Here is a 20351-nt window from a genome sequence, read left to right as displayed (position 1 = left end):
GGTTTTTTAGAGGCTCCCTCCACCATGAATTGGTCCAAACTGGGGTTTTTAGAGGCTCCCTCCACCATGAATTGGTCCAAACTGGGCTGTTTAGCGGCTCCCTCCACCATTAATTGGTCCAAACTGGGCTGGTTAGAGGCTCCCTCCACCATGAATGTGCCCAAACTGGGCTGTTTAGAGGCTCCCTCCACCATGAATTTGCCCAAACTGGGCTGGTTAGAGGCTCCCTCCACCATGAATTGGTCCAAACTGGGGTTTTTAGAGGCTCCCTCCACCATGAATTGGTCCAAACTTGGCTGTTTAGAGGCTCCCTCCACCATTAATTGGTCCAAACTGGGCTGGTTAGAGGCTCCCTCCACCATGAATTTGCCCAAACTGGGCTGGTTAGAGGCTCCCTCCACCATGAATTGGTCCAAACTGGGGTTTTTAGAGGCTCCCTCCACCATGAATTGGTCCAAACTTGGCTGTTTAGAGGCTCCCTCCACCATTAATTGGTCCAAACTGGGCTGTTTAGAGGCTCCCTCCACCATTAATTGGTCCAAACTGGGCTGTTTAGAGGCTCCCTCCACCATGAATTGGTCCAAACTGGGCTGTTTAGAGGCTCCCTCCACCATTAATTGGTCCAAACTGGGCTGGTTAGAGGCTCCCTCCACCATGAATTTGCCCAAACTGGGCTGTTTAGAGGCTCCCTCCACCATGAATTGGTCCAAACTGGGCTGTTTAGAGGCTCCCTCCACCATGAATTGGTCCAAACTGGGCTGGTTAGAGGCTCCCTCCACCATGAATTTGCCCAAACTGGGCTGTTTAGAGGCTCCCTCCACCATGAATTGGTCCAAACTGGGTTTTTTAGAGGCTCCCTCCACCATGAATTGGTCCAAACTGGGCTGTTTAGAGGCTCCCTCCACCATGAATTTGCCCAAACTGGGCTGGTTAGAGGCTCCCTCCACCATGAATTGGTCCAAACTGGGCTGGTTAGAGGCTCCCTCCACCATGAATTTGCCCAAACTGGGCTGTTTAGAGGCTCCCTCCACCATGAATTGGTCCAAACTGGGTTTTTTAGAGGCTCCCTCCACCATGAATTGGTCCAAACTGGGCTGTTTAGAGGCTCCCTCCACCATGAATTTGCCCAAACTGGGCTGGTTAGAGGCTCCCTCCACCATTAATTGGTCCAAACTGGGCTGGTTAGAGGCTCCCTCCACCATGAATTTGCCCAAACTGGGCTGTTTAGAGGCTCCCTCCACCATGAATTTGCCCAAACTGGGCTGTTTAGAGGCTCCCTCCACCATGAATTTGCCCAAACTGGGCTGGTTAGAGGCTCCCTCCACCATGAATTGGTCCAAACTGGGTTTTTTAGAGGCTCCCTCCACCATGAATTGGTCCAAACTGGGGTTTTTAGAGGCTCCCTCCACCATGAATTGGTCCAAACTGGGGTTTTTAGAGGCTCCCTCCACCATGAATTGGTCCAAACTGGGCTGTTTAGCGGCTCCCTCCACCATTAATTGGTCCAAACTTGGCTGTTTAGAGGCTCCCTCCACCATTAATTGGTCCAAACTGGGCTGGTTAGAGGCTCCCTCCACCATGAATTTGCCCAAACTGGGCTGTTTAGAGGCTCCCTCCACCATGAATTTGCCCAAACTGGGCTGGTTAGAGGCTCCCTCCACCATGAATTGGTCCAAACTGGGGGTTTAGAGGCTCCCTCCACCATGAATTGGTCCAAACTTGGCTGTTTAGAGGCTCCCTCCACCATTAATTGGTCCAAACTGGGCTGGTTAGAGGCTCCCTCCACCATGAATTGGTCCAAACTGGGTTTTTTAGAGGCTCCCTCCACCATGAATTGGTCCAAACTGGGGTTTTTAGAGGCTCCCTCCACCATGAATTGGTCCAAATTGGGCTGTTTAGCGGCTCCCTCCACCATTAATTGGTCCAAACTGGGCTGGTTAGAGGCTCCCTCCACCATGAATGTGCCCAAACTGGGCTGTTTAGAGGCTCCCTCCACCATGAATTTGCCCAAACTGGGCTGGTTAGAGGCTCCCTCCACCATGAATTGGTCCAAACTGGGGTTTTTAGAGGCTCCCTCCACCATGAATTGGTCCAAACTTGGCTGTTTAGAGGCTCCCTCCACCATTAATTGGTCCAAACTGGGCTGGTTAGAGGCTCCCTCCACCATGAATCGGTCCAAACTGGGTTTTTTAGAGGCTCCCTCCACCATGAATTGGTCCAAACTGGGGTTTTTAGAGGCTCCCTCCACCATGAATTGGTCCAAACTGGGCTGTTTAGCGGCTCCCTCCACCATTAATTGGTCCAAACTGGGCTGGTTAGAGGCTCCCTCCACCATGAATGTGCCCAAACTGGGCTGTTTAGAGGCTCCCTCCACCATGAATTTGCCCAAACTGGGCTGGTTAGAGGCTCCCTCCACCATGAATTGGTCCAAACTGGGGTTTTTAGAGGCTCCCTCCACCATGAATTGGTCCAAACTTGGCTGTTTAGAGGCTCCCTCCACCATTAATTGGTCCAAACTGGGCTGGTTAGAGGCTCCCTCCACCATGAATTTGCCCAAACTGGGCTGGTTAGAGGCTCCCTCCACCATGAATTGGTCCAAACTGGGGTTTTTAGAGGCTCCCTCCACCATGAATTGGTCCAAACTTGGCTGTTTAGAGGCTCCCTCCACCATTAATTGGTCCAAACTGGGCTGTTTAGAGGCTCCCTCCACCATTAATTGGTCCAAACTGGGCTGGTTAGAGGCTCCCTCCACCATGAATTTGCCCAAACTGGGCTGTTTAGAGGCTCCCTCCACCATGAATTGGTCCAAACTGGGCTGTTTAGAGGCTCCCTCCACCATTAATTGGTCCAAACTGGGCTGGTTAGAGGCTCCCTCCACCATGAATTTGCCCAAACTGGGCTGTTTAGAGGCTCCCTCCACCATGAATTGGTCCAAACTGGGCTGTTTAGAGGCTCCCTCCACCATGAATTGGTCCAAACTGGGCTGGTTAGAGGCTCCCTCCACCATGAATTTGCCCAAACTGGGCTGTTTAGAGGCTCCCTCCACCATGAATTGGTCCAAACTGGGTTTTTTAGAGGCTCCCTCCACCATGAATTGGTCCAAACTGGGCTGTTTAGAGGCTCCCTCCACCATGAATTTGCCCAAACTGGGCTGGTTAGAGGCTCCCTCCACCATGAATTGGTCCAAACTGGGCTGGTTAGAGGCTCCCTCCACCATGAATTTGCCCAAACTGGGCTGTTTAGAGGCTCCCTCCACCATGAATTGGTCCAAACTGGGTTTTTTAGAGGCTCCCTCCACCATGAATTGGTCCAAACTGGGCTGTTTAGAGGCTCCCTCCACCATGAATTTGCCCAAACTGGGCTGGTTAGAGGCTCCCTCCACCATTAATTGGTCCAAACTGGGCTGGTTAGAGGCTCCCTCCACCATGAATTTGCCCAAACTGGGCTGTTTAGAGGCTCCCTCCACCATGAATTTGCCCAAACTGGGCTGTTTAGAGGCTCCCTCCACCATGAATTTGCCCAAACTGGGCTGGTTAGAGGCTCCCTCCACCATGAATTGGTCCAAACTGGGTTTTTTAGAGGCTCCCTCCACCATGAATTTGCCCAAACTGGGCTGGTTAGAGGCTCCCTCCACCATGAATTGGTCCAAACTGGGCTGTTTAGAGGCTCCCTCCACCATGAATTTGCCCAAACTGGGCTGGTTAGAGGCTCCCTCCACCATGAATTGGTCCAAACTGGGGTTTTTAGAGGCTCCCTCCACCATGAATTGGTCCAAACTTGGCTGTTTAGAGGCTCCCTCCACCATTAATTGGTCCAAACTGGGCTGGTTAGAGGCTCCCTCCACCATGAATCGGTCCAAACTGGGTTTTTTAGAGGCTCCCTCCACCATGAATTGGTCCAAACTGGGGTTTTTAGAGGCTCCCTCCACCATGAATTGGTCCAAACTGGGCTGTTTAGCGGCTCCCTCCACCATTAATTGGTCCAAACTGGGCTGGTTAGAGGCTCCCTCCACCATGAATGTGCCCAAACTGGGCTGTTTAGAGGCTCCCTCCACCATGAATTTGCCCAAACTGGGCTGGTTAGAGGCTCCCTCCACCATGAATTGGTCCAAACTGGGGTTTTTAGAGGCTCCCTCCACCATGAATTGGTCCAAACTTGGCTGTTTAGAGGCTCCCTCCACCATTAATTGGTCCAAACTGGGCTGGTTAGAGGCTCCCTCCACCATGAATTTGCCCAAACTGGGCTGGTTAGAGGCTCCCTCCACCATCAATTGGTCCAAACTGGGGTTTTTAGAGGCTCCCTCCACCATGAATTGGTCCAAACTTGGCTGTTTAGAGGCTCCCTCCACCATTAATTGGTCCAAACTGGGCTGGTTAGAGGCTCCCTCCACCATGAATTGGTCCAAACTGGGTTTTTTAGAGGCTCCCTCCACCATGAATTTGCCCAAACTTGGCTGTTTAGAGGCTCCCTCCACCATGAATTGGTCCAAACTGGGCTGGTTAGAGGCTCCCTCCACCATGAATTTCCCAAAACTTGGCTGTTTAGAAGCTCCCTCCACCATGAATTGGTCCAAACTGGGCTGGTTAGAGGCTCCCTCCACCATGAATTTGCCCAAACTGGGCTGTTTAGAGGCTCCCTCCACCATGAATTGGTCCAAACTGGGTTTTTTAGAGGCTCCCTCCACCATGAATTGGTCCAAACTGGGCTGTTTAGAGGCTCCCTCCACCATGAATTTGCCCAAACTGGGCTGGTTAGAGGCTCCCTCCACCATGAATTGGTCCAAACTGGGCTGGTTAGAGGCTCCCTCCACCATGAATTTGCCCAAACTGGGCTGGTTAGAGGCTCCCTCCACCATTAATTGGTCCAAACTGGGCTGGTTAGAGGCTCCCTCCACCATGAATTTGCCCAAACTGGGCTGTTTAGAGGCTCCCTCCACCATGAATTTGCCCAAACTGGGCTGTTTAGAGGCTCCCTCCACCATGAATTTGCCCAAACTGGGCTGGTTAGAGGCTCCCTCCACCATGAATTGGTCCAAACTGGGTTTTTTAGAGGCTCCCTCCACCATGAATTTGCCCAAACTGGGCTGGTTAGAGGCTCCCTCCACCATGAATTGGTCCAAACTGGGTTTTTTAGAGGCTCCCTCCACCATGAATTTGCCCAAACTCTGCTGGTTAGAGGCTCAATCCACCCTGATTTTCAAAACAAATGTTGGTGCCAACCTCAACTTACTACAAGGGCCAAATTCACTGCTGGTGACAAGCTCTCCTCACTGCAAGTGCCAAATACACATGTTTCAAGGTGTTTTCCTACTGTCAGAGAGGTGGTATTGAGTGTGTAAAGTGTGTAGTTGTTAGGCTGTGATGTTGGGGTAATAGAGGGTCTTTGGTGTGTTAGATGCCCCCAGACATGCTTCCCCTGCTGTCCCAGTGTCATTCCAGAGGTGTTGGCATCATTTCCTGGGGTGTCATAGTGGACTTGGTGACCCTCCAGACACGGATTTGGGTTTCCCCCTTAACGAGTATCTGTTCCCCATAGACTATAATGGGGTTCGAAACCCGTTCGAACACACGAACATTGAGCGGCTGTTCGAATCGAATTTCGAACCTCGAACATTTTAGTGTTCGCTCATCTCTACTGGTTACTTACATATTGGAATGGAATTAAGATGACAAGGAAAAGTCCACTGAATAGAAGGACCATGACCAGGGTAAAGAGGACGCCATGACAAGAAGTGAAGTCCACCTGTGAGATGAAAGATATCAGTTGTTTATGAAATAGGCGTACCATTTCTCCACTGTATTATCTGCAATATATTGATTGATTTAACATATATCAGTCACTGTCCTAAGCAGTGATTGCAATCTAAATTCCCTATCAGTTCGACTTTGTAACGTGGGAGGAAACCCGCAAAAAAACAAGAAAATATACAAACTCCATGAAGCATCAGCAAAGTCACCATAAATCAGCACTACAGTCTGTGTACATGAGGAATAATATTACTGGACATTACATGACCTGCATTCTGCACTTTTTCCCTCGGCAGACTCGATTTCTAATTTTGTTCTATCTTAGTTGGTAGGTGTAGATTATCTGCTATAATGTCTATTGTACATTACACACAGAACGTAGAGGAGAATCTGCTCAACTAACTCTCTTCCTCTCTCACTGTAAGCATCAGCAGAATGATATAGGACATTATACAGAAATACAGACCGATATTGATATGAATGAATACACTTGTGGTGAGATGGAAACTTCCTGTTTAGCTGCAGCAGCCTCAGTCTCTGCCTGAGTCACTCACTCAACTGCTGCTCAGTCCCCCCCTCTCCATAGACCTCTATGTAAAGCTGTAATATGTTACTTTTATGAGATTCACAGAATTGTAAGAGATGGTGTAATTGTAAAGGGCCTCAGCCTAAAGTCCATTAACAGCACATAATGGTGGTCACTAATGGGTTAAACAGATGGATTTCCATTTAACAGCAAGAAATTTACGGTAGCAAATAATCTCTCACCTTAGTTTGGAAACTGAACAAAGTCACAGCAAGGCAGACAAGTGCAGTAATTCCAAGACACAAGATCACAGACTTGGTATTATAATAGCTGAGGAGAAAGAAGGTTGGGAAAACGGGGAAAAATACCTTCAGTATAATATAGTAGCAACGAAACAACAGGTGAACCTATTGATCTGAACTATGCAGTTGCCCTAAATTCTGGCTTCCAGTTATGGTAGTCTGCCATCTGCCAATGGGAAAAATATAGTAGGCAGGTTGGCCTCAAAAGAACACATCTGCTTACAGAAATGTTAAAGGCAGTCTATCACTTCGCCTAGACATATTCAGTTACTATCTCTATGTTATAGATCACATTACAGTGTTAAATAACATACCTTTGTAATGTCATGTAATATCTGTAGATTTGGAGAAAGACAACGTTGAATTCTTATGCAAATTAGGCAGTTGGTGCTCTGGGGGCGGGCCTTCCGCTATGGGAGCACTTTTGCTGCTTAGTTAGGATGAGTGATTTAATAGCAATGGGAGGTTCAACTCCCACTTCAAGGGGTGGAACAGACAGGAGGTGGTAGGGGTCTGAGCGACAACAGCAGTGCTCCAGGGATCTGAAGGCCCGCCCACAAGGCACCCACAGCCTCATTTGTATAAGACTTTAGATTTGTTTTTCTCCAAATCTCCAAAAGTGACATATATAGCAAAGGTTTGTTGTTTATCACTGTAATGTGCTCCTTAATACAGTATTGACAGTTGAGTATGTTGAGTAATAGACTCCCTTTAAGAAATTTCACTTTCTATAACTTTAATAAAACATAAAATAATAGAGTAATAATACTAGAGAATTACTGGTGCAAAGTTCCCTACTACAATATCACCAAGCCTACAAATAACCTGCACACATCTCTGGTTCTTTACTGCCTGTAAAGTGGTGGGATTGGTAAGGGGGGCGCTTTTTTAAGGTTGGTCTCCACTGCAGCCAGAACAGATGGAAGGTTTCTTATGCAGTAAACTGCGCCCCTTCTCCGATACAGAAGCTGAGCTGGCTAAGTGCCATCCCTGTCAAAATGGTGGACAACACAACAGATCTCCTTATACGTCATTGGGGTTTGCCACGTGCTATTAGAATGATGTGATGGGTCTGGCACTACTGTCAAAGTTTCTTTTATCATGGAAATTATGTCAGCAGTGTGAACACAAACTAGCACACACTAACCTCTGCTGCCAAAGTGAAAACCACTCTCTAAATGTATCTCCGCTCTGGTCCATCCATGAAATCCCAAATTTGTGATCCCTCTTTATGACTGAATGTGCAGTGACAATAGACTCCGTACAATGCCTGATGGAAACTTTGTAAATAGCCATTATCCTTACCTAGATAGCATCCCAGTGACATATGCCATGGAAAGAGTCTGCAAACAGAAACACAAAATTCTGAGCAATGAAATCTGAAGTTTGCATCATGTATATATCTATAGGTAAATGGTGGGACATACAGGCCAGTGCTCGCCTCCAATAAACCTGATGACACTGCTATATGAGCTTACTCTCCAACTATGTGAAAAGGGCAGCGCTATTTGGGCATATTACCATACTGTCATGATGTGGTACCTTAAGGCTGAGTTCACACAGAGTATTTTGGTCAGGATTTTGAGGCCGTATCCTCTTCAGAATCCTGACCAAAAAGACGGCTCCCATTGAAATCAATGGGACCCGGTTAGTTCTTTTTTCTGGGAGCCGTTTGTTCCAGCTCCAAGAAAAAAGAACGGACATGCTCACTCTGCAGGCCGATTCGCTTAGTGAATCCGCCTGAAGACACTCCCTCCTCCCAACTAGGCCCATTCATTGGGCCTAATCCGGAGCAGAGTGCGCAGCTGGATGCTGGTGCACTGCATGTGCAGGGCATCCAGTCGCAGCTACCTGTTTTTTGGTCTGGAAACTGAGGCAGCCTCCGCATCAGTTTCCGGACCAAAAAACCCTGTGTGTACTCAGCTTTAGGCTCTGTCCACATGCTGCAAAACTTTGCATCCAATTTTCAAAATCTGCAAGTCAAATTATTCTGTAGACTTTTACAGCTGATTTCCCCATTGCCTCGCACAAGGTGAATTCTATGGAAAATCTGCACAAATCTTAATGTACTACATGCAGATTTTGCTGTAGACTCATCATGGATTTTGCCACAGAACTGGAGAAAATCTGCTGTGGGAAAGTAGAACTGGGAGGCAGAACTTGTGGATAAAGGAAAAGTGAGTCACATGGGTGCAACTCTCTTTCCCAGGTTGTTGAGAACAACTGTGAGTACTGAGAACAACAGTGAGTACTCTCCCCAGACACCGGTCATATCGTGGCGGCACTGTTCTCTCAGTTCTTCACAGTACAGGAGCTAAATGCAATTGTCCATAAAGGTGTATCCTGCTCCCCCTGCCTTTTTCGGACTGAAGATTTATGCACAGGATAGGTAATCACAATCTGGTGGGGTCTGGCACCTAGATCCTGAAAAGATCAGCTGATCGGGCTGATTTCATGTGTTTAAAATTATAGAGGAGGACAAGTAATAGGACCAGAATGGCAGTACTCGGACACCACAACTGCTTCCACCTCTTTTGGGTTTTGTCGTACATGCGATTTTGAGAGCTATAACATTTTTTCCTTTGTGTTATTCAAATAAATTTCTGTCTTTTTTCAGTGATAAATAGGGTTTTATCTATATGTTTTCATTTTTCCTTTTTTTCTTTTCTTTATTTTAATATCTGAGATCATGTAAGCAAAAAAAGGGAGAGGAAATGTCTTGTTTCTACATTTTTTTGTGTTTTTCTCTTTAATAGCATAGTGCTACTAAAATTTGTATATATATATATATATATATATATATATATATATATATATATATATATATAGTTTTCCCCCTCTTATGGTCATTTTTACTTTGGTGACAATGATTGTGTTGCTGGAGGCGGAGCTAGAACCTGTGATAGGGGTATCACAGCGGGGGATGTTCACTTTTTGTTTGTATTTTATTTTTTGCACATTGTGCCCTCCCATAAGGTCATAATTAGAGATGAGCGAGTAGTATTCGATCGAGTAGGTATTTGATGGAATACTACGGTATTCGAAATATTTGTACTCGATCGAATACTACTAGCGAAATATTCGATTCAGAACCAGCATTGATTGGCCGAATGCTATACAGTGTATAGCATTCGGCAAATCAACGCTGGTTCTGCAGCAGGCTCGTCCTTGCTAGTTGGGAGAGCTGGCAGCTTGCTGTTACAAGGGAGCTTACTTTTTCTCATAGGAATGAATTGACCAGCGTTGATTGGCCAGTATACAGCATTTGGCCAATCAACGCTGGTTCTGCCGGAGGCTCGTCTGTGAGGAGACGGAGTCTAAGATCGGACCACAGCAGTCTCCATTGTGGTCCAATTTTAGACTCCGCCTCCTCACAGACGAACCTCCAGCAGAACCAGCGTTGATTGGCCGAATGCTCTACACTGGCCAATCAGCGCTGGTCAATGTATTTCTATGACAAAAAAGTCAACTGCCTCATAACAGCAAGCTGCCAGCTCTCTTGACTAGCAAGGACAAGCCTGCTGCAGAACCAGCGTTGATTTGCCGCAGGCTCGTCTTTGCTCGTCGGGAAAGCTGGCAGCTTGCGGTTACGAGGGAGCTGACTTTTTATTAGCACAACTGCAAGCGCTGTGCAGTTAAAGAGCACGGACACCATAGACTATAATGGGTCCGTGCGCTTTAACTGCACAGCGCTCCTCCTAAACACTCTCCTCCTGCTACTCGCAGACTTGGTGACTCTCCTTTAGTTGAATAGTAGTTTCCTCTCAAATGAGCATTTTTCCCATAGACTATAATGGGATTCGATATTCGATTAGTCGAATATTGAGGCTCTAGTCGAAACGAATATCGAATCTCCAATATTTCACTGTTCGCTCATCTCTAGTCATGATATACTTTTCGGGAGGACATTTTTAACTTTCATTTTTATGATTTTTCCTGTAACTTCAGCTGATCAATACTGTATTCCAGGGCTTATCTAATGTTTAGAAGGGAGCCACATGATGGCGGCTCCCATAGCTGTGTACATAGCGCTCAGGAAGGCAAGAACAGTAATAAACCATCCCTGTCTTCACTTTTAGGATGTCCAACTATAGTAGCAGCCGCATCTCTTTCCTAAAGGTACAAAATTTTGTGCAGCAGTCTAACCTTGTGCCCCATTTGTTTGGCTTTTTTTTGCTTGCTGCTCCTTATATCAGGTTTACATCCAGTTTACAAAAGCCTGAGCACATTTAGGGTGCATGCACACTACGTAACGCCGGGCGTGTATGAGAGCCGTACACGCCGGCGTTACAGCAGGGCTGCCGAACACTTCCCTTTCACTTCAATGGGAGCGCTCGTAAACGCCGCTGTTACGAGCGCTCCCATTGAAGTGAATGGGAAGTGTTCGGCAGTCTGCTGTAATGCTGGCGTGTACGGCTCTCATACACGCCCGGCGTTACTCAGTGTGCATGCACCCTTACACAGTGATTGTTGCCTCTCGGAGAGTTGAGTTAGCTTTGAGCACCAGCGATACTATGTTTTACCCCTGCACCACCAAAGACTTTTTTGAAGTTCTTCAATGACTACTTCAAAGGCTACTTTGGTCTCTGGTCATTTAAGACCACTAGAGATATGTTCTTGACCACTATCAAATATAGATATGGTGACTGGATACCAAGAAATAGGTAAGGCTGCAGTCACACTAGCGTTTGGGGAATCTGTCCCCCGTTCTGCTCAAAATATGCGGAGAGAAAAATCCTGTAAACAGGACTATTCTCTCTGTCAATTTCGGGTGGAAACCAGGCGGACCCCATTATAATCTATGGAGTCTGTGAGTTTCCACAGGTAACTTCTTTTTAAGCGGATAGGATTTTTGTTTTTCGGGTCCCTAAACGGCCCCGAAGTAAGGAAATCCAAACGTTATTGTGAACCTATAATAAAGGAAAACTGAATCAACAAGGAAGATTGTCAAACAATGGACTACCCATAGAGGGGCGTGGAAAACTGGAGGATAAATGAAAATTTGGTTGAATATTTGCTTGTGTTGTTTTCAGTATTTGTGAACAGAATACTGTGTATGATTATTCTCTATACTTACAAAGACACAGAGGAGAATCAGGTTCCATGGGAAATACCTCCTGGAAGAAATGAGACATGACAAGAGTAAGACTACCATGTACTATGTCAGAACTGAATTTAAGGGGAGCGGCACTTGTGTGATCGGCTCTCTATTCATTGCTATATGGGATTGCTGCGACTGTAATCTTTGTTGAGCAATGTTTAACTAAAAAGTGACCATGTAGTCCTAGCATTATTCCTTGTCCCAGTCTTACCATACTGCCAGTTGATAGGATCGTACCTTGGTCCAGTGCAGCAGGCAAGAACCAGATATGTTATGAAGAAAACAGCACTGCAAACAAGATAGACAAAAGTTATAGAAACTGATGAATGTGTAGATGATTTCTGTTTCTGGTTATGCTCATGGATGGATAGACAATTTTCACAGTAAATATTAATAATAGTAATAGTGATAATAGGGTTTCTCAAATGTAAAGAAACATGAGCCATAACATACATCATGGAGCCTTGGTAGCATTAGTTTGTTCAGGTTCGCAACGGTAGTCACATATTTAAGGTATCTACTACGAACATTTCAGCTAGGCCCACTTGGCTGGAAAAAAGTAGTAACATTTTTGGGAGGAAGGAAGAGATCATATACTGCAACTTGAGATATTAGTAGGTTCCATTTGTGCCACCATATTACATGAGGATTCTCCGGTGAGCTCAAGCTCTGACCCAATAATGAGTCCCAAAGTCCCAGAAAAAAAACAACCCCATTGTCCATTACAGGAACGACTAGAAAATCCTTTGTGTGCCTGGTGTTATACTCTGATATGTAAGTGCTAAGTATTGAGTTCTCTGGGCAGTATCAAGGCATCAAAATGTTCTCATTTTCCCGCGCCAACCAGAACTTTCAAGCAAGTATGTGCTCCATATGAATTGTAGAATTTGACACGAAATTGTTAAAAAAGAATACATAACAGTAAAGTGTTGTGGGAACCTATGAGGTGGTTGGGGACCACAAAACCAACAGCATGCCATTAGGCAGCTGTCCTAAATCTGTGGAGAAAATGAAGTTATAACTCAGTGGCAGAGTCCAGGGGTTGGAATCACCCGTATGGCACATGTGCGTTGCAGCTGGTGAAGCCAAGATCAGTACACCTTACCATACTGTGCATGTGTCTGATGTGCAGGGCACTATGCACTGCATCCTATGTGCAGAAGGTGCACAGTAAAGTGTACTAACCTCAACTTCACCAGGAACAATGCACTCCAGGGCTCATCTCCTGGTGAGTTATAGCATCAGTTTTCCACATACAGATGGATGGTTGTAATTCACAACAACAAATATTTATAATGTGCTTTTATCACAATAGACTCAAAGCACAGTCCGGTGGTTAACTAAACAGTATTTTTCAGTATTTTATGTATAATGGGGGTATTATTTACTCTTAAATGTGTATTGAGTCTTAATTTAAAATTGTCCAGGGAACTGCCAAGGTAATACATTCCAGAGACAGGGGACAGCATGGCAGAAGACTCTGGCTCCAAATCATTTAAAGGGGCTCTATCAGCAAAATTATGCTGTATGAGCCCTACATATGTGTGAATAGACTTTAAAAAAGCTATTCAAGCACCGCTAATCTTATTTTAACCCCCCCCCCCCCCATTTTAAAATGATACCCTAAAAACGATTATTCAAATGATACTTACCGTGCACACTGGGCGGTCCTGCACTGTCCGACGTCATCTTGCTGTCACACCTTCCTCTTCTTTCTTCTTCCAGCGACGTCCTCCTGTCCTCGCTCTTCCACGACTTCATCTTCTTTTCTTCCGGAATGAAGAAGTTCACGAGCATACTGCGCATGCGCAGTACGCTCGCGTAGTTCTAAGGGTACTTAGAGGGTACTTAAGGGTACTTAGAACTACAACAAAAATGGCGCTGGCGCGTACGCAGAAGCGCTCCGGAGTGAGCGATACTGCGCACACGCGGAATTTGAACACAACCCGGCAGAAGAACAGGAGATCAAGGCGGGGAAGAGCCAGGACAGAAGGACGTCGCTGGAAGAAGAAAGAAGAGAAAGGTGTGATAGCAAGATGACGTCGGACAGTGCAGGACCGCCCAGCATGCACGGTGAGTATCAATTGAATAATCGTTTTTAGGGTATTATTTTAAACCAGGGAGGGGGGGTTAAAATAAGAGTAGCAGTGCCTGAATAGCCTTTTTAAAGGCTATTCAGGCATATGTGAGGCTCATACAGCCCCTTTAAGGTGGATCCTGGTCAAGGCCTAAGTTGTTAATGGATATGAAGGTCATCAAGTAGACCTTAAAAGTTATTCGCCATTTTACAGGCAGCCAGTGCAGTGAGCGGAGGTTGGGGGTTATGGAACCGTGTCAGGGTTGTTTGGTTATTAACCTGAACAAAGTAATGTGGACTAACTGAACACCTACAGGGCATTACAGTAGTCTAGATGTGAGGTTATAAAGACGTGGACCAGCGTGGAGAGATCTTCTGTTGGAATAAGGTGTTTGATTATTGCAGTGTTCCTCAGGTGGAAATACAAAGATTTGGAGGATAATGATAATGGAGAATAACTTGTTTCTGAGAGACAGTTTCCCATCAATAACTACATCCAAGCTTTGCACACACTCTGAGCTTTGAAGGGTTGTGTTTCCTAGGGACAGAGCTGGTGGATATACAAGTTGCCATTAAGAGCTGACCTCCAGCCATGAAGACCTTCAGTTTTGTCCAGGTTCAGCATTAGCCAGCTGGCATTCATCCATCCTTGTAGTTCAGCTAGCATTAATTTATAGCTGGAGATGCGTCACTGACTTCAGGCTTGAAGGACATACTGTATATAGCTGGATGTCATCTGCATAGCAGAGACAGTCCAGGCCATGACTCTGTATTAATATGCCTAATACAAGCAGGTAAACTGCAAACAGCATTGGGGATAACACAGAGCCCTGTAGAACTCCATATTTTGAGGGGACTGGTGATGACAATGATGAGCCAAGTGATACTTTGTGGTTTGTCAACCAGGAAGGAACTAAACCTCTAAAACCACATAAGTATAAGACCTTAAACCCCAGCAGCATTACAGAAATCTGGTGGTTTAGTCCCAAATTATCTAATAGGTTTCCTTTATGCTTTACAGAACATATATTATTAGAATATATAAGCAAAACTCAATCCATAAACATATCAGTATAAGGGTATGCTCACACGTAGGAATCTGCTACAGATTTGGGGGTGGTTTCCACTCCGAATCTGCCTCTCATTGTTTTCAATGGGGGGCAGAGATCACAGCAGGACATTGAAAAAAATCAGCACCATGCTTGATCTTGCCGCGGATTCTGCAGATTGGGAGTCCCTGCCATTTAGGTTCATTCATCCGGGCCTAATCAGCATAGGAAATTTATCACATAACGATGTCCTGCAGCCGAATATGGCGATGGAAAATGAAGAGAAATTTCTGTTCATTTTCTGCTGTGTGAACATAACCTAACTGTGGTTTTATGCTCATTCATACTCACTAGGAAGCCCAGTACCAGCCAGGGTTTGCTTGAACATATTCCTTCACTGGGTCACTGTAAGATAAGCATATACAATTGTGTTATATATGTATAATAGTGTGCATTTTGCACATCGTATCTGCTACACATTTCTTGAATTGTCTGTGAAGTGCTATAATTATCAATAAAAGTAGAAAATATAAAACCAAGGCTTTGCTTACACTAAGTAGATAACTCTGTAAAATCTCACGGCAATCTGTGAGGCTATCTCAAACCTGTGTATGCCTCACCTATACAGCTATACGGCCAGTCCTCTGTGTTATCGTAGAGTATAGCGATACCATTTGGGACTACTAAACTACAAGCATTTCCCAAATGTGGTTTAGGATCCCAAACCTCTGTTTCAAACCGTCCTTTGCTGCATGTATCTTTAGCAACCCAACCCTGAAGATGCTACACTGAGGATAGTACCCTGCTACACTGAGCATGCTCTAAACTTTGGCAGTGAAGCAGGGTGCACTGACCTCAGCCTCACAATGCGCATGCACCAGAGTCCCTAAGGCTGGGTTCACAGGGGGTATTTTGGACCAGAATTTGACACAGAGGCCGCCTCAGATTCTGGTCCAAAATATGGTTAGCTGCAACTGGATGTCGATGGAGTGCACTGGCATCCAGTTGCAGCACTCCGCTTCGGATTAGGCCCAAATGAATGGGTCTAGTAGGGAGAGGATTGTCTTCAGGCGGATGTTGCAAGGCAAATCCGCCTAAAGAATGAGCATGTCGCTTCTTTTTTCCGGGAGTGTTTTTCTCTGACTGGCTCCCATTGATTTCAATGGGAGCTGTTTTTTTGGTCAGGATTTTGAGGCCAATTCTGCCTCAAAATCCTGAGCAAAATACCCCGTGTGAACCCAACCTAAGCAGACTCATCTCAGCCAACACCAGGAATCTTGAGGTTTGGATTCCTAAGGATAATGGTGCAAACAGCATTATGATAGAGAGGTTTGGGACCCTAAACCCCCGGCTGTTTAACGGCATACTGGTTGTTTAGTGGTCCCTAATAGCTGGACAATTTCCCTTTAATATGGTATCCAGAAGAGCAAACCATGATGTTTTAGCCATTAGAAACATTAAAGGATTGAATCCCTCCATGTAAAAGAGCTTCCATGGAGTCCTAATACTCCCCTATTACTAGATATCAATGTGAAGCCATAGCGTGGAATTACAACTATTACAGATTACTGTAATACATTATTATATTGCAGACTCAGCCTCTTAATATCCACATAATAACACTGCCATGTAACACTCACCAGAAGGTAAAAAGAGCCACAATTGCCACTGTAACCAGCAGCTGTAAGGAAAGGATTGAATATACCTGAAAGATAAGAAGAAATAAAAAAAAAAAAAAGATTATTTGACAGAGCGGACACAGTCCCATGATATCACCACTGTCACGTTCCCTCTGTAAGAACAATGGCTCTGTGTTCAGCCTTGTACAGCTTTGTCTTCCCCCACTTTGATTTCTCATATATTTTCGCTGTACTTTACACTGTATAGCTCTAGCCCCTACCCACCTACCTTCCTAATAAAAGACCGGCGAACTCTGTCGTCCTCCCAGCTTATTGAGGTCAGCATCTCGGTGTCCCCAGGATAGGCTCCACTGCCGTAGCCAGGACTGCTGCCTGTGGGAGAGGATGACAGTTTACTCCCCATGGTACTGCAGTGACCAAGCATCGAACTGCCCACATATGCCAGCACATATGCCAGGCCCAGAGTCAAGTCTAATCCTTCTACATGCTAAATACTGTCCATATACACACACACAAACAACAATATAGAAAATACACATCAATATCATCAATTATACAGTCCGCTCACTGGACATTTAGATTTAAAACAACCTAAAAACTGAAATAAAAACATAGAACAGGATTGTCAGGGTCCAATACATTACATAGTTATATCATGGGATAATAAAAAATGTGCCATTATATGAAATATAACATATAATATCATATCGTATCATATCATATATAAATAAATAAATGAATAAATAGCTTAGTCAAATCAGAGAGTAAAGGTGAATATAAATCAAAAGAGTAGTTGAACACGTCTACAGTACAATATCATCATCATTTATTTAAGGTGTATATACCTCTATATAAAATCAGAGTGATATGGAGGTACACTATGGTCTAATAAAGTGCCATGGATGCCACTATGTGGCTCAGTACTGCAAGGCTCTATTCAGATCACATTTTTAACATTTGTTCGATGAATGCAAAAAACGGACGCAAATGGATGGCCATTTGTTTACATAGAGATCGATGTTTAAGAAAATGGATCTGTTTCCATCTGTTTTGTTGGACAGACACAAAAACTTAGTATACCATACTAGCGTCCGTCCAAAAAAACGTGCAGTAACATTATATATACAGTCCTATGAAAAAGTTTGGGCACCCCTATTAATCTTAATCATTTTTAGTTCTAAATATTTTGGTGTTTGCAACAGCCATTTCAGTTTGATATATCTAATAACTGATGGACACAGTAATATTTCAGGATTGAAATGAGGTTTATTGTACTAACAGAAAATGTGCAATATGCATTAAACCAAAATTTGCCCGGTGCAAAAGTATGGGCACCTCAGCAGAAAAGTGACATTAATATTTAGTAGATCCTCCTTTTGCAAAGATAACAGCCTCTAGTCGCTTCCTGTAGCTTTTAATCAGTTCCTGGATCCTGGATGAAGGTATTTTGGACCATTCCTCTTTACAAAACAATTCAAGTTCAGTTAAGTTTGATGGTCGCCGAGCACGGACAGCCCGCTCTCAAATGATCTGAAAACAAAGATTGTTCAACATAGTTGTTCAGGGGAAGGATACAAAAAGTTGTCTCAGAGATTTAACCTGTCAGTTTCCACTGTGAGGACCATAGTAAGGAAATGGAAGACCACAGGGACAGTTCTTGTTAAGCCCAGAAGTGGCAGGCCAAGAAAAATATCAGAAAGGCAGAGAAGAAGAATGGTGAGAACAGCCAAGGACAATCCACAGACCACCTCCAAAGAGCTGCAGCATCATCTTGCTGCAGATGGTGTCACTGTGCATCGGTCAGCAATACAGCGCACTTTGCATAAGGAAAAGCTGTATGGGACAGTGATGAGAAAGAAGCCGTTTCTGCACGTACGTCACAAACAGAGTCACCTGAGGTATGCAAAAGCACATTTGGACAAGCCAGCTTCATTTTGGAAGAAGGTCCTGTGGACTGATGAAACAAAGATTGAGTTGTTTGGTCATACAAAAAGGCATTATGCATGGCGTCCAAAAAAACAGCATTCCAAGAAAAACACTTGCTACCCACTGTAAAATTTGGTGGAGGTTCCATCATGCTTTGTGGCTGTGTGGCCAATGCCGGCACCGGGAATCTTGTTAAAGTTGAGGGTCGCATGGATTCCACTCAGTATCAGCAGATTCTTGAGAATAATGTTCAAGAATCAGTGGCGAAGTTGAAGTTACGCCGGGGATGGATATTTCAGCAAGACAATGATCCAAAACACTGCTCCAAATCGACTCAGGCATTCATGCAGAGGAACAATTACAATGTTCTGGAATGGCCATCCCAGTCCCCAGACCTGAATATCATTGAACATCTGTGGGATGATTTGAAGCCGGCTGTCCATGTTCGGCGACCATCAAACTTAACTGAACTTGAATTGTTTTGTAAAGAGGAATGGTCCAAAATACCTTCATCCAGGATCCAGGAACTGATTAAAAGCTACAGGAAGCGACTAGAGGCTGTTATCTTTGCCAAAGGAGGATCTACTAAATATTAATGTCACTTTTCTGTTGAGGTGCCCATACTTTTGCACCAGTCAAATTTTGGTTTAATGCATATTGCACATTTTCTGTTAGTACAATAAACCTCATTTCAATCCTGAAATATTACTGTGTCCATCACTTATTAGATATATCAAACTGAAATGGCTGTTGCAAACATCAAAATATTTAGAACTAAAAATGATTAAGATTAATAGGGGTGCCCAAACTTTTTCATAGGACTGTATATATATATATATATAAATATGCAAATCTGTTTCCCAAGATGTAAATAGGAAAAGTTTTCTGCCCTCTAGGGGCAGCTCTCTTAAACATCATACCCGACTTTTTCAACAAACCTTAATGCTGTGATGCAGGATTTAGCCAAATCAATATCTCAGCTGTGGACAGCGCTGTTTCGGTCTGGTTGGATCTCCTCAGCACAGCGTAGGGAAAACTGATTTGGCAGAGATGAGAGACTTCTAGACCAGGCTCTGGGGATATTATCACTCCTTAAGGAGAGATCAGCTTCACAGGCGTATGGAAACTTACAAAAGCCTTTTTTGCTCTACTGGGGGATTATGGAGCGAAAAAGGCTTTTGTAAGTCTTCATTCCGCAATGTGGAGCTTTCGCCTAGAGGTTGTCCAGAATATTTTTTATTTTTAAATGGGAGAGTGAAAAATAGCGTCATTACCCATCTTCATGCAGTTTCTGCTTTGCAAAGCCCTTTGAAATTAATGGGAGGCAGAAAAAACTGCATCACTGTTTTTGGCACATTTTTTACCCCCCATTTGTTTCATGGGTTTGGCAAGAAGGCAGAATCTGTGTGAAGATAGGTCATGATGCTAGAGGATATAATCTGCCTGAATGCAGACATCAATCGGGAGAATTTGGTGTTTTTTAGAGACAGATCCTGCCTCAAACATCCACCTGCAAAAGACTCTGTGTGAACCAAGCCAAAGACAGACAACTTGACTGTGCGGTAATGCCAGCGGAGCAGCGTTCTTACAACATTGAGTCCTAGGGAACACCTCAAGTATGCGCATATTTTTGGTGGCCCTAGGATCAGGCCATACTGCCACAATACACATATATATATATATGAGTCGGAGGACAGCCTAAATGTCCTTTAAGATCTGCTTTTAGTTAAAATAAGAATTGAGGACTGGGATGTTGATACTTTCTTAGTCCTTGATATGCCAGTCCACAAAAATGAGCTGTCAAAGTTCCCCATTTGTGGAGAGTCTATTGGCCAATTATACGCAAGCCAATAAACAACAAAGAAAAAGACGGTCAAAAGCAGCTGCTTCACATTAACTTGTCTGGAGAAAACATTTCTAAAACAAAAGTTGTCCTGACAGAAATAATTAGGAAAAAAGTCTGGAAAACTGCAAAAACACAGA

At 44.5% G+C, this 20351-nt stretch overlaps 1 protein-coding gene across 1 annotated transcript in view; it reads right to left on the bottom strand.

The window, feature by feature from the left end:
* FAIM2 (Fas apoptotic inhibitory molecule 2) overlaps positions 1–20351 on the bottom strand; it is a 55745-nt gene that overhangs the window by 17859 nt on the left and 17535 nt on the right. Inside the window, exons 3-10 of the mRNA XM_075265760.1 lie at positions 16711–16814; positions 16443–16507; positions 15154–15207; positions 11914–11964; positions 11653–11692; positions 7881–7918; positions 6516–6603; positions 5647–5742 (exon numbers count right to left, since the gene is read on the bottom strand). Of these exons, the coding sequence (XP_075121861.1) occupies positions 5647–5742; positions 6516–6603; positions 7881–7918; positions 11653–11692; positions 11914–11964; positions 15154–15207; positions 16443–16507; positions 16711–16814 (536 nt within the window). The remainder of the gene's footprint in view (positions 1–5646; positions 5743–6515; positions 6604–7880; positions 7919–11652; positions 11693–11913; positions 11965–15153; positions 15208–16442; positions 16508–16710; positions 16815–20351) is intronic.

The sequence above is a fragment of the Leptodactylus fuscus genome, chromosome 2 (assembly GCF_031893055.1).
Source record: "Leptodactylus fuscus isolate aLepFus1 chromosome 2, aLepFus1.hap2, whole genome shotgun sequence".
NCBI classification, from domain to species: Eukaryota; Metazoa; Chordata; class Amphibia; order Anura; family Leptodactylidae; genus Leptodactylus; species Leptodactylus fuscus.
The sequence above is the reverse complement of the archived record's forward strand: the minus strand, read 5'-3'. Positions and strand labels throughout refer to the sequence as shown.